This window comes from Balaenoptera acutorostrata, chromosome 8 (assembly GCF_949987535.1).
Source record: "Balaenoptera acutorostrata chromosome 8, mBalAcu1.1, whole genome shotgun sequence".
NCBI classification, from domain to species: Eukaryota; Metazoa; Chordata; class Mammalia; order Artiodactyla; family Balaenopteridae; genus Balaenoptera; species Balaenoptera acutorostrata.
The window spans coordinates 90561166-90576425 of NC_080071.1; the positions used below are offsets into that span (position 1 = coordinate 90561166).

General features: G+C 46.4%; 1 protein-coding gene across 1 annotated transcript in view; it reads right to left on the reverse strand.

The window, feature by feature from the left end:
• The window catches only part of ASB18 (ankyrin repeat and SOCS box containing 18), a 64499-nt gene extending 50770 nt beyond the window's left edge, over positions 1-13729 (reverse strand). Inside the window, exon 1 of the mRNA XM_057551875.1 lies at positions 13498-13729. Within this exon, the coding sequence (XP_057407858.1) occupies positions 13498-13702 (205 nt within the window). The 5' untranslated portion in view covers positions 13703-13729. The remainder of the gene's footprint in view (positions 1-13497) is intronic.
• Between the last annotated feature and the right edge of the window lie 1531 nt (positions 13730-15260).

Consider the following 15260-nt stretch of genomic DNA (forward strand, 5'->3'; position numbering starts at 1 on the left):
TTCCTCAGAAGTGCCTGAGAATGGGCTCTGGTGATGTTTTGTGGAACAGCCCAGCAGAGCCTGAAATGTGGGGCTGGTGGGTTTGTTACGGGGTCAGGCTGCTTATCCAGAGCCGTGGCTTCCCATGTGTTTGGGCCACGAGGTAGAGTTTCCTTGTGCTCTTGGGAAAGGGCAACTGTGTGGATTCTCTCCTAGGCCATTGGGCAAATGTCTAGCTTCCTTCTGGGGTCAAGCGTCCAAGTAAATGGGCACACTAGGGCAGGAAGGCATTCCCCTTGGGGACATAATGAGATTCTGATTACTTCCTTCAACAAACTAATGCATCCTGTTATCCTGACCAATATTCTGCTTCCTACCCGAATTGTTTCTGTAAGTGGCCATGGACTAAATCCGATGGCCTAAATTCAATGTTCCTACCGCCTGGCACTAGCCCCAGGTCTTATCGTGGATTTACTTTCACACCTTTTTTGACCCTCACTCTCCTTATTTAATTTCTAAAGCCCACTCCTCCTTCATCCCCACTCCCTATAGCTTTTTAAAATTACAACATTTTTTCAAACTTACGGTTACCAAAGGGGAAAGGTGGGGTGAGGGATAAATTAGGAATTTAACATTAAGATATACACACTACTATATATAAAATTGATAAACAATAAGGACCTACTGTATGGCACAGGGAACTATGTATACTCAATATTTTGTAATAACCTATACGGGAAAAGAATCTGAAAAAGAATATATATATATATACATGTATAACTGAATCACTGTGCTGTACACCTGAAACTAACACAACATTGTAAATCAACTATACTTCATTAAAAAAAGAAAATACTACGTAAGTGAAAGAAGCAATTCACACAAAAAAATTAAAACATTTTTTAAAAATAATAAGCTGAGCCGGCATGTAAGGCTCTGCTTTTAAGAGCTCAGGACACACCCACCCACCCATTCACCAGAGTTAGTCACACAGACATTAACATCCAAAAATATTAACGTATCCTAACCTTCTCTCCAAATAACAATGTTAGCACAACACACCTCATTTAACAAAACATTAAAACATTTTACTTCCTCAGATCAAGTGCATCTATTAATAATGAATTAAATTGTCTGTCCTCATTTCACATTATTGAGAAATCTCATTCCCGTCATGTGGAAGAGTACAATACTGGGGGAAAACACCTCGCTAACTTATTTTCCTGACAGCGCTACCCAGCCTGGTGCAGATCCTGCAAAGCAACATGGTCACTTCTCATTACGAATGCCATCTCATCCAAAGGTCAAGTGCTGCTTTCATCAGGGCCCAGGAGGGCTTTTCCGGGAGCTCAGAAGCAAAGGTGCCCTTGAGCACTGCCATCCTCTGTGGTTGAGCGGGAGATGGGGCAGCCCGGAGCTCGGCAGGCACAGCTACGAGTAAACAGCCCTGGAAGGGCACTTATAGACTCTGGTGATGGAGCTGGAAAGCATCTCATTGAAGTTCTCCCTGATAAAGGTGGCGGAGTTTCTTTACAACTGTCATGGGGATTTAATTACATGATAAAATTGCAGCTCCTGCCTCTTGAGACAAATTGCCTGTTCAGACTGATTGTTTTTTATGAATCTCACACAGGGAGCAAAATACTTCTCTCCTGAAGTTGGTTTGGTCCGATGGTTATGCCCTATCATCCCTTACTTCCCTTCTAGAAATGAGAAGTTTACTGGTCCTGTAGTTGAGGGGGGGGTTTGCTTCTGGTGGAGTCCTTTGCTTACTTTGCAAGTCTGCACAGAGCAAAGCGAACCCAGTGATGTCTGATGGATTTAAAGTTCATTGTCCTTATGTTTCGGTTGGCAAAAAATGAGAACTTTGAGTTTCCAACAGAAAAATAGGAAAAGGGCGTGATAAGAAATAGAAATGACCACTAAACATATACACAACGTCCATATTTACTAATTAGAAATGCAAGTTAAAAGAAGACATCTTTTTTGCCTATCCAATTGTGAAAGGTTTTTAAAAAATCAAGTTTTGGAAGTGTTTAGTGAAACTGATATTTTCAGAGTTTGCAGGTGGAAGGGTAAATTTCTATACCATTTGGAATTATTCTGTATTGAGTGTACAGATAAGGGACATTTTTCAGGTACTAGAGGCCTATGGAGATTCAGAGTAGAAATCCTTGCCTTTAAGGAGGGTTATACTTTGTGGGAGAGACAGACAAGGCAGCTGTTAGCTGGCAAGTGGAGTGAGATCACTGATCGATAGGGGTACAGGTGTGAAGATGAGAACGCATCAGGTAAGGTATCAGAGTGACAGGAAGTAGGGGTAGGACAGGCTTTCTCTGAAGGTGGCATCTGAGCAAAGCACAGAGGGAACTGAAGGAAAAGATGGCTCATGACCCCTGAGGGTGTCTGTCTCCTCCTCTTGGCCTGTGGTGGGGGATGAGAGTCCCATTATTCTGGGCTGAGCAAGAGGCAGGCAGGCGTCCCTGGCCTCAGGGCTGTGTTGGTGGGGCCCAGGGTGCAGTCTGGAAGGTGGGTGCTCGGGAGACCGGGCAGTTATCAGGCAGGCAGAGCGGGGATCTGGGGAGGATGCAAGCTGCAGACAGCAGGTCTGAGGGATCACAGTCGAGGTGCACGGCAGGGCCAAGACCTTTGGTTGGACACAGAGGTGTGCTGCCCAGACCCCACTGTTAGGGAGGACTTGTTGCCCCGGCTGTCAGCTCCTTCTGGGTAGAGAGGTGTCTCACTCCAGAATATGCTTCCCGACATGGCAGATCCAGTGATTGACGGGTACCGGTAGACAGGTCCTGCCACCGTGACCCCATGTGGGAAAACCGTGATACGTGGATCAGCTCCAAAGCTCCCCTTGGGGCTGGCCGAGGCATGGCGGGGCCTGAGTCACTGGCCAATCCCTCTTTCTCCCATCCCCCTCGAAGGTGTGGATCCCCAGCAAATACCCTGCAAGGCAAACGGCACCCAACTGTGAACCCCGAGGCTCCTGGGCCACCTGGAAGGACGGGTGGGCATGTTGTCAGAGCACATGAAGACAGGAGATCAGAGATGGCCTGCCCCAAGGCCAAGAGGGGAGAGAGGGCCTGGGGGTGTCACTGAGGCCTGGTTTGGACCAGGGTTTCTCAACCACATCAGGTGAAGGACCAGGGATTTTTTTTTTTTTTTTTTGGTCCCCATTTGTCACAGAGTGATTCTCTTTCAAAATACAATAAAAATTAATTACAAGAAAGAATAAAATGGAAAAAAGGCATAATTACAAGTCCAGTAATCACACACGTGGGTGTTATATTAATTGTCAAATTGCTGTCAACGTTTCTAAATGTTTACTGTCAATTTTCATGGCAAACACTTTGCAGAGCAACCCCTACTCCCCACTGAGTTATGAGTAGTGTCTTTATTTATCAGAGTCCCAGGAGTACAGGGTGGGTGAAGGATGTGGGAGAGATGGTGGGGTGGGTTAGTTCACAGCACATCTTTTGGACTCTTGGACACCTGCTATAAAATTGGAACTGTACATTGTTGAACAGGGGTTGCCAAACCTTTTTGTAAGGTGCCAGATAGATATTTTAGGTTTTGTATGTTATATGGTCTTTGTGGCAACTACTCAGCTCTGCCATTGTAGCATGACAGCAGCTATGGACACTGTGTAAATGAATGAGCAGGGTCATGTTCCAGTAAAATTTTATTTATAAAAACAGGTAGCAGGCCCTAGGGTCATAGTTTGCCAACCTTTGCTGTAGGCAGTAGGGAACGACTGCAGGCTTGTGGGAAGGAGAGTTACATGCACCCCCAAATAAGAAACTGTTACTGCGTCTTTTTCTCTGCATACCTTTTCCCCTCCCTTCACTGCAATGAAACATGCTCTTTATTTTCAAGGCAAGTTTGACTGAACAGCAGCCAACAGAGCATCCAGATACCAGGCACACATTTGTCTCCTGTGATGCCTATCTTGCTTTGGGTTTGCTAAACTTCTTGAATCTGTAAGTTTATATCTTTCATCCAATTTGGGAAATGTTTGGTAATTATTTCTTTAAATAGTTTTTCTGCTCCATCCTCTTTCTTGGACTTTGGTTGAATGTGTCAGACCTTCTATATTGTCCCACAGTCCCTGTTCATTTTATTTTCAATCGTTTTACTTTCTGTTCTTCAGACTGGATACTCTCTATTGATCTGTTTTCAAATTCACTGACTCTTTCTCCCGTCATCTTTGATCTGCTGTTCAGTCCATTATTGACTTGAACAAGGCCAGCCCTGGCTTCAGGGGAGGTGGGGAAATGTTTTTTCTCCAGCTGGGCACATGGTGTTGTCAAGGGACTTTATTGGTAAAGGAGGAGGGGGAGTGGGTGTGTGCAGCTAGCCATGACTCCCGGCACCAGTCTCTCCACCTCTATCCTTCCTACATATGTAGGAGTTTTTCACTTTTTTCCAAATTAGATGATCTCATTCCATTGCTGAGTGGCTCCTCACTGCCTTTGCATATAAGTGTAAATGCCTATGTCTAGGATTTGTGGCCTCACACAATACAGTCTCAAAGTGCTTGCCCAGATATTCCTCCCTCTCCCCTGACTAACACACCCTATTTCCAGCCAACTCCTACTTCCCTATGTGCACACTGTGTGCTCCACATCTTCTCCCTTTGCTCCCTCAGTTTGGAATAACTTCCTTTCCATCCCAGCCTGTCAAGAACATGTTCATCTTTCAAGGGCCAACCCAGAAGATTTTTAGTGTCCTCCATATGTTATTTGGTCTGTTAATATTTATTACACACCTACTATGTGCCAGGATGTGGTGATTAGGACAAGCCCAGACCCTGTTCAATATCCATCTGTTGAATCTGGTATTTGGTACCAGGCTATAGGTAGTGAATTTGCCATTTCCAATTCGTTTCTTTGGAATGTTTATCCTCAGCAGAGTGCACCATTGCAGGAACCACCGTCATCCTGGAAAGGTAGAAAAGCCTCTTCCCTCTTATCCTCGTTTTTTTTGTTCTTTCGAAACTCTCCAGTGTGCTGGGGAGTGATGCTAATAGAAGTATGTCATCAGCATACATTATGTCTTTATTAGCCTGTTTCTCAATTTTGATTCTGAAAATATCCTGATTTAGCCTAATTGCAATTTCACTGTGTTTCACAGGCAGTGACGGTTCATACTGGGGGGAGCTGAGACTTGACCCTGTCAGATTTTTCTTCCTGCCCATATGCTTTGAAGCTGGACCATTAGCTCGAAGGCATATATCTCATCTCACCACAGCAAGTCAACCTGCTCCTAGGAAAAAAGAGCCTAGGGTGTGTGTCTGGCAGAAAGCAAAGGAATATCTTCATTCTAGGTGGTGGGAGATATTTTTCTGAAGCTAAAACAAGGGCTGCTGCTGGAGCCATTTTATTCCTAAATAATTTAACTATATTCAAAGATAATCTGATGTTATTGTAGGAAAGTGTATTTCTAATAAACTCCACTTGATCTGGGTAAATCAATTCAGGCAGCACATAATTGAGTCTGTTAGCAAGGACTTTAGCAAGAATTTTGCAATCAGTGTTAATTAAGAAGATGGGACAATAATTTGTGCATAATTCCGGATCTTTTCCTGGCTTGTGAATCAAAGTAATAAGAGCAATGCTCCGGCTGGTGGTGGGATGGTGTCATTAGGTGCTGATTTATAAGTACTTAGAAAGGTTTAATTTCATTTTGCTTCGAGCAGGGTCTCCCTGCCCCCACATGCTCTGATCAGGGCTGCAGCCGAGACGGCAGAGCTCTTGCCTCTCCATCCTTCCCTGTCATCACTGACCTCCTGCTCACCATTTTTGATTTTATTCTGCAGCTGAGCGCCCCATTCATTCATCCATGTTTTTTCTTAATACTCTTATTTGAATGATTTGAAGCGATGGACTCCATGCTATTGATGTTGTGTGCATGTGTGTGTGTGTGTGTGTGTGTGTGTGTGTCTGATGTAAAGTAGAACGGTTGTCACAGCCTCCATGGGGACATTTTTCATGGATCTTCCTGCCACACGTCTCTGGGTGGGTATGTGTCAAGAACTATTGACTACAAGTCAGAAAACATACCCAGTTTGTGAGCTGCTCCTAACTGGCTGTTGCCCAGTGAGGGAACACATGTGAGCCTTGGTGTCCCCATCTGTAAAATGCAGCCATAGGACAATTACAGGCATTAAGGAGTACCAGGAAGAGCTCTGGATTTCCACCTCCTCCGGCTGTGGCATCTGAGATGTGGAACTCACCCTCTCTGAGCCTCATTTTCCTCAGCCAGGAAAGTGGGAAAGACAATAGCCCTTGGGAAGCACACACCTAAGAGAAGTGCTCACTGCACGTGATTCTTCCATCTTTGCCCCCACTTGCGGTTGGCTCCAGTGCTAACAAGCTCTGGTCTGTGGACTTACTCTCCTAACAATCAGAACGAGGCTGGCCCTGTGCAAGGCTGCTGGTCTTTGGTGATTCGAGCTCGTAAACCAGCCTCCCACCAGGCGATACCTTCCCTGCCCATCTGGCCTGGAGCCAGCCGTTCCTCTGAAGTTGGGGCCCAGTCTACACCGGCCTCTGCCAGGGTGCATGACACCTGAAGGTGTTGTGAAGGCAACGGGGATTTGTTAATCTCCATAAACACAAGTCGTTGTTCTTAGAACCCTAGTTCGTCCCTTTTGGAAACACCCTGAGAGATGACCCCACTGATCCCATGTTTTTAAATGAGGAAATTAGGGTTCAGAGAGATGGACTGACCACACAGGTTCAAGGTTCAAGACCACTCAGTCCGTGGGAGAGCCAGGGTCACCTCACCGTTAATCTCTTGCTGTATCCATTACACCAGCAACGTACACACACTTGTCATTGGTTCAAATGTGAGTCCCCCAAGGCAGGGGTTGTGCTTACTTAACTGACATTCAGCTGTTGGGTTTTCCGTGGGCGACGTTGCCCTCCGCACGCAGGGGCAGAGGGAGTAGATGTACCTTGGATGGCACAGTGGGCTCAGCGTCAAGCTGGTTGAATGAACAGTCAAATTCTGCCAACGGACCCACTGGGTCTATGTCCATCCCACGTTCACCCACACTCGTTCCCCACCTATACTTGCTGCTGGGTGAGATCTCTTAATAAAAACCCAATTAGTATTTCTTTAACTTGCCTCCAGATGCTTAAATACCATTACCGCAAACACACCATAATGCCTCTAGTTTTCTATTTCAATCAAGAATTCAAGTAGCATCTTGACTTGTATATAAGATATCAGCAGCAAAATCATGGAATGCTGACATCCTTAATAATAGCAATTAGTAATCAGTTGTTTCTTAAGTAGTTTGATTACGCCAGTTACCAAATTGTACAGTTGATGCATTTGGGGGGCAAGCGGGGTCTTGCCACCCCTCCCCCGCCATCCTTTCTCCCTTGCTGTGTGCTCGCTGGTTAGTGAGCTGATAGGCATTGCAAAGAGGCGAGGACGAATAATGCCGTTGTTGCTAATATTCAACAGTAGAGACTTGCCTTTAGCAGAAAGTAGAATCGAATCTTTCTTTGCAGAAAGACTCATCCCAATCGTGTCTGTGGAAATGCAGTCTGTGTCCGCCCGGGTGAATGTTAGCAAAAGAGCTTGGCTCGCCCACGCAGCCAGGGCACCCAGAGTTTGAGCCCTTATCAGGGCTAAGACCCTGAGCCAGGCTCCGGATACCAGGCAAGGGTCTTGACCTCGACGAGGCCATATTTGAGGATGAAATATTCAGTGGGTATAAAAGTTAGCCCAGCGAGGCTGTGTGTTTCGGAAACTGATGGAGACTGAGGGCTTTGTGCTCTTGTGGAGGGAAGTGGTGGGTCTGTGGGTTGGGTGTGCAGGGGGGCCCTCTTGTGTGGGGTCTGGAAGGAGGGCATGGCCTAGGTGAGCCGAGGAGGCAGGGGAGGTCCTGACAAGCCCTGGGATTTGGGTGTCGTCCTGGCAGGAAGGTTCTGGTTGGGATGGGGTAGATGGGAAAGATGGGGGAGCAGATTGTGGATGAGCTGGGGCCTCACCTCTGTTCCCCTCATTACACACACACACACACACACACACACACACACAGACACACACACACACACGCACAGAGGGAGAGAATGAGAGAGATTGCTGTGCCCCAGCCCCAGGCCTCCTTCCCTGGTACCTCACAGCAGGCCAGTCTCAGTCTGGCTGGCGGGGAGCGGGCTGAGCGTCTGTTAGAGACCTCCATGCCCTTCCCAGCATCCCACAGGGCACCCGAAGTACATCTGTGCAGGAGAGCAGGCAGCTTCACAAGAGCACAGGTGAGTTGCGTCTTTAGGGGAGTCCCGACTGAGGACCACTCTTCTGCCTCATGGCCAGGCAGGGAGGGTACATTCTGCACCTTCACCCATTATCTGCTGAGGCTGGATTTTTAAGTTCCTTTGCCCTCTGCCCTCCTTAAGGGGACCCATGTATACCTGAGGGGTTCTCCAGAACAAGTCATTCCTGCCATTTTCTTGGCTGGTACCTCTTTTCCCTATGCTTTTATTGTGATGGGACATGGCTGCACAGAAATAAATAATAATTATTTTTTCTGCTCTATTTGGTGGGAGTAATAAGCTCACACACAAGCATGGGGATCTCACTGAGAGAAGCAAGGTCCTTGTATATTTATATTGACAAGCAGAAAGAATTGTTACTTTTCTTTTTCTTATTTTTGCAAATTGTCCTCTTGTGAACAATACTCAGAGTTCTTTGAACAAGGGTTGTCCTTGGGATGGGCAACTTTTCCTCCCCTTTCCCCGAAAAGCCTTTTCAGCCTGGCCTTTGGCCCTGCCTCTCCTGGCCGGGGTGGGCACCTGCAGCCCCTGCCCCTCGCCAGGCCCGGCCTGGTCTTCTTGGCCATCATCATCCTTTCATCTTCACCCTCCTCCTCAGGAGGACTGAAATTCCAGTATCCATTCCCAAGGTGGGCTGCCCTTCAAGGTGCTGCTACAAGTTCTGACCCCTCTTCACACATTCTAAAGACCCCACGTGTGTGTCTGAATGCAGACAGCTCCTGGTCCTCTCAGGGCTGCTCCCCCATGACTCACAAGTACCCCCCGAGAAAGAGCCCATTTACTCCCAAACTCAGGAAAAAGGAGGCCTCGCTCCATTTTAGGCTGAGACAGTGAGACTTCGGGATCACGGCCTCAGAGAAGCCTGGAGATGGAAGGGGCCTCAACAATGATCTGAGCCAGTGTTGCCCAAGGCGTGTCTGCAAACCATCAGTCCCCCTGGTGGTGGTGAGGCCATAGCGAGCCTTTAACCTGCCCTTGCGTATTCTCCGACAGCGTGGTTCTCCAGGGACCTCCCCCGTGGAGCTTTGCTCAGGGACCTCTGCTTGGGAATCACTAATCGAATCTCATGAACTAGTTAATAAGTAAAGGCACTGGCTCAGAGAGGGGAAGGTGACTTCCCTGAGGTCACACAGCTCGTTGGTGGCAGAGTCCAAGCTTCCCTCTGGAGCGTCTCCCTTCAAGGGTACTTGAGGCACCTGAGAGCCTACCTGTGATGACACAGGCTGGACTCTGAACTCCTGGGAGGCGGTCCTGTGTGTTATTCCTGCTTCTATTCTCCCCTCGTTACTGCCAGGCTCGCAGCAAAGGCTCAAACATTGTCACAATCACAGAGCCCCCTGATTTCTGTCTGGATTGGTGGCACTATCCTCTACTCACCTCCAGTCCCTTCCCAGCGTTTCTCAGCTTTGTCATTTCTCGCCTTTATCTCTGTGTCTACTCCACTCTCTTGGTTTAGCTAAACCCTGTCATCTCTCACCTGGGTGACTGCCCTCAATCACCTCCTAACTAGATCTTGTTTCCTAACCTTTCTTGTTTCCTTCAAATCCTACTCTCACATGTTAGCCAGGGAGGCGGCCCCCCAATGCACGTGTGAGCTTGCTGCATCTCTACCCCGGTTTCAAGCCCAGCCTGCTTCCCCTTCAAGCCCAGCCTGCTTCCCCCGCAATAAAACAATAAAATCATCCGTAACAGTATGTGCCCTAAGGTCACGGGCTTAATCATTCAGTTACCATCATCCCGAAACAAAAGCAACCCAGACTTGAGGATATGGGGAGGGGGAAGGGGAAGCTGGGACAAAGCGAGAGAGTGGCATGGACATATATACACTACCAAATGTAAAATAGGTAGCTAGTGGGAAGCAACCGCGTAGCACAGGGAGATCAGCTCGGTGCTTTGTGACCACCTAGAGGGGTGGCATAGGGAGGGTGGGAGGCAGGGAGATGCAAGAGGGAAGAGATATGGGAACATATGTATATGTATAACTGATTCACTTTGTTATAAAGCAGAAACTAACACACCATTGTAAAGCAATTATACTCCAATAAAGATGTTAAAAAAAAAAATGAGGATAAAAAAACCCAAAAAACAAAAAACAACCCAGAACAAGCCCAAGTCCTTACAAGATGTCAGCAGCATTGACCTGTTCTTGCCCTTCTGAATTGCGCTGCTCGGCAGGGAGAAGTAGATACGGATATGATTTAGAACATACAGGTTCTTCGTGGGAGGGAACGGGACACTCTTAACACAGATTTCATTGGTTTCAAGTGTTTAGTAAAGTGGTGGGGACAGTAAAGGTGGTGCAGGGCAATTAGTAATGTGAAAAGAAATGATATTTTATTTTATTTTTTGTTGGAAAGACTAGATTTTTATCTTGGATTAATAAAAAAATATGTTATTAATACTGAAAGAAAAATATTATCACATCATTAGCTTTTCACGTAGTTCATTTAAAATAGTAAGATGTTACCTGTAATTGATATTAATGTGGAGCACTGATGACGTGTCCTACTGTGAAAACACTTATGCTATTTAATAAATGAATCTAAAGAACAGATTAGGGCTGTTGTTAAAGGACAAGAAATGATATTTTAACTCAGGGACTCCAAATACACAAATCCCCAGCCTGCTGGGATGGGTTTGTAAAAGGGGCTGCGATGAACGGGCACCTGCTCCAGTCAGAATCGCAGCAGAAAGCAGACGGCACAACTCCAGGGCGTAGCAAAGGCAGGCAGGGCTAGGGAAGCCAACTGGGGTCCTCAGGGCCACCGTGGGAGCCCCCCTCCCTGTGTCTGAAGGGGCAAGGAGGGAGGTAGGGGGTGTCACCCAGGAGCTGAGCCTTCAGCCCAATGGTGAAGCCAAATCACAGCAATGATCTGGCGGGGGGGGGGTCCCCAGAGCAAATACCCTCCCCTCCCCGCTCCTTGCAGCACCTTGCGTTAGCTACACCCAGTGGGGGTCAGAGAGCATGGGCCAGGATGATGTGGTTCATAAGATCACCTCATGGGCAGGCACTGGGCAGGGGGCAGGGGGCAGGTGGGGTCTGGAGTGCAAATGCAAAATGTAGAGCTCAACACTCCTGGCCAAAGCGCAGTTTAGGGTTTCAAAGTCCCCTCCGCACCCCAGGGCAGGCTCCTGGATTGTTGCGTGTACCAGGTGCTGTCTCGGTGAGGACCCCTGCCCATCCAGGCAGAGCTAAGGTCTGGATAGAGGTGTGGTGATCTCTGGGCTCGTGCCTCCTGGGCCCTCACCCTGATCGGGGCCCCAGATATTAGGAAAACCAAGGAAAAGAAGAAGCAGGAGCCGGTGTCTCCCTAAAGCCTTCTGCAGCTTGTTTACACCACCGGTGAGAGGCAGCACCGGGGGTGCACCCAGATCACGGGGGAATAGAGGGATGGTCACCCCCTTAGAAGCTTCAGTCTCTGATCTGTCCCTTCATGACATGAAAGCTCCACTCGCCAGCACCAATGTCCCAGGCACGTTCCCTTTTGGTGTCCTTCCTGGACATGTGAGCATGTGCTTGTGCACGTGTGTGTTTGCGCCTTGTGTGTGCAATGGTACGCGTGTGTGCATGCACTCATGTGTGTTGGGAAGGAGTCTGTCTAGTGGGGGGAGGGGAGCCCTGAACATTCCTTAGGGGTCAAGACTAACATTGTGGAGGGTACATCTGACAAGCTAGAATTAGCACGATGCAATGAAAAGTTAAGCGCTGGTCAGGGAAATCATTTTCAGCAAATATGACAACGAGATTATACACATGTTATGTGAAGGAGACCTACAAAATGAGCAAAAAGGTATAAAGAAGTGAGGAGATATTGCCCAAGGACCTGACTAGACAAGGACCCACATGTAAAAAGCTCTACAAAGAAAACCCAAACCCTACAGATAAGACTTGGTTCTGAGCAGTAAAGAAAGGATGGGGGGAAGGGGAAGCTGGGACGAAGTGAGAGAGTAGCATTGACATACATACGCTACCAAATGTAAAATGAATGGCTAGTGGGAAGCAGCCGCATAGCACAGGGAGATCAGCTGGGTGCTCTGTGACCACCTAGAGGGGTGGGATAGGGAGGGTGGGAGGGAGAGGCAAGAGGGAAGGGATAGGGGGATATAAGTATACATATAGCTGATTCACTTTGTTATACAGCAGAAACTAACACAGCATTGTAAAGCAATTATATTCCAATAAAGATGTAAAAAGAAAAGCAAACATAAAAGGATGGATGAGCATGCAGTGGAGAATGACCAGGGTGCACTTACTAAATTGGAGATTTAAATATGAATATTAACCACCCATAATGTTCAGGGTGTAATGCGACACACACTCTCTATCAGGAGGAATAGAAATCCTTTCAGAAAACAATTTGGAAAATTTGTTATCCTTGTCCCAGTAACACAGCTCCTAAGAATTTATCCTAAGGACAGAACCCTGAATAAGAAAAAAGTATATGAATGCTAATAAAGACACTAATTATAGCATTACTGATAGTAGTAAAAATGTAAACACATGGCCCCCTCTTGTAGGCATTTGGTTTAAGTATTTTCTGATTAATCACCTCAATAGGTGATTGAAATTAAGAAGACATGTAGCAATATGGAAAGTACTTTAGGTGTATTAACTCAACAGAACAGAACACAAAATTATTATCTACCACACGGTTATAAGTAGAGGAAACTTACACATGCAAATAGACTAGCTTGGAAAAAAGTGGAGAAATGAAAAGAGGCGCTGGGTCGGGATGGTGGTGTCACGGTTTAATTTTTCTCTTTTTAAATTTTTTGTACTGTACTTTAACTGTTGCCTGTGTAACATACTGTGTGTATATATATGTGTGTGTATGTGTATATATAGAGACACATAGTATATATCACAGTATAGATCTATATATAATAGTATATATATACATATTTACTGTGTATATATTTACATAGTATATATATATATATTTACTATGTACTGTATAGTAAATACAGTAAATATGTGTATATGTATATGCTATGATATATATATACTATGACATATACTATGTACATATATACAGATATATACTAGGTACATGTATATATATACAGTATATGCAGAATGTGTGTATGTATATAAATAAGAATCATACAGCTGGGCACGGATCATTTGCCTTTTTCAACCATTTGCCCTTCCACCCCCGAATGTTCCCCACCCCGACCACGTGCACACGATGGGAAGCAGCGGATTCATCGCAGTTACCTAGGAGCACCCCGGGGGGCAGCTGGGCCGAGGGGTCCTTCATCCAGTCGTCGTTGGCCAGTTCTATCACGGCGTCCACGTGCCGAACTTCAGTGCAGATCAAATCCCTCACTCTCGCCTCATCCCTGGCTTCCAGGGCTGACTTCAATCTCTTTACGAAATCCGAGTTGACCGGGTAATCGGGAAGGCAATCAGAGTTGGACATTGTGATGTCGTTTGTGTGTTGACCAAACTGCTCTTCTTCCCAACTGAGTCCAAAGTCAGCAGCTGGGCGGAGAGGGCTGCGGGCGTGTCTATAAATAGAAGAAACATGGCTCCAGTTACAGCCCTGGGAACGGCCACCCGCCAGCAGTCCTCCCCACCCGCTTCCTCACAGGGAGAAGGGAATTAATCTCCCCAGGGCCTCACTGAAGGATCATTCTAGAGAGGGGGGCAGTAGACCTGTTTGTGAGTGGGAGAAGCAGAGGGGACACAGCGTTTTTTTTTTTTAAAAAAAGCTCTTGTAGGTACTGCTGATCAACATCTTCTTTTATCAAAGTGAGACTCTGTCCTGAAACTTGAAAATCCTTTTCCCGAGCCTGGGCTTGCAACCTCTGTTCTGTTGAAAGGAACACACTGTGACGTTCTACACCACGTATTCCTTCACTTCATCTAAAAAGAGAGTCTGGTTGACTATAAATTGGACACGCCTTTAAACTGAGAACGCAGGGAAATCTTTGGTTTCCAAATTCAGGATGGACTTGCTGGTCTCGAGAAGACAAAAGCATCACATAAGTGAACACAAAAAGTAACCGGAGTATTAGCAGCAGCCTCTGTACTTCTTAAGGCTGCTAACTTTGGCTTAAAGCACCCAATTCGATGCCCCGTGGAAGTGCAAAGCACTAATGTTGGTTTCTGTGCTTTCCTGCGGGGTAGTGGATTTTTTTTTCCATAACCTCTGTCTCTAGTGGTCCTGTATCTCCCCACCCGGACCTGGGCACAAAACACAGCTGCTCCAGCAGCGCCTGTAGGCTGTAATGACCTGAGGGGCCCAGACTATGCCATTTAGCTTAAAAATTAATTTTTGGATATATTAAAATTGAAATACATTGAACATATAACACTGTGTAAGTTTGAGGTGCACATCATGTTGATTTGATGCATTTATATATTGTAACATGATTGCCATTGTAGTGTTAGCTAACACCTCTACCTTGTTGCAGAATTATGACTTCTTTTTTTGTGGTGGGGATAATTAAGTTTTCTTCGTGTCTTAGAAAGTTTGATGTTCATAATACACTACTGTTGTCTATAGACACTATACTGTGCATTAGATCTCCAGGACTTATTTACCTGCTGGTTGCAAGTTTGTGCCCTTCAATGACATCTCTCCTCTTTCCTCACATAGCTTTATTTATTTATTTATTTATTTATTTTATTTTTAAAAAATTTATTTATTTATTTATTTATTTTTGACTGTGTTGGGTCTTCGTTTCTGTGCGAGGGCTTTCTCTAGTTGCGGCAAGCGGGGGCCACTCTTCATCGCGGTGCGCGGGCCTCTCACTATCGCGGCCTCTCTTGTTGCGGAGCACAGGCTCCAGACGCGCAGGCTCAGTAGTTGTGGCTCACGGGCCCAGTTGCTCCGCAGCATGTGGGATCTTCCCAGACCAGGGCTCGAACCCGTGTCCCCTGCATTGGCAGGCAGATTCTCAACCACTGCGCCACCAGGGAAGCCCCTGTATTTTTTTTTTTAACGAGATGATAATGTTTAATTTGGTGGACTT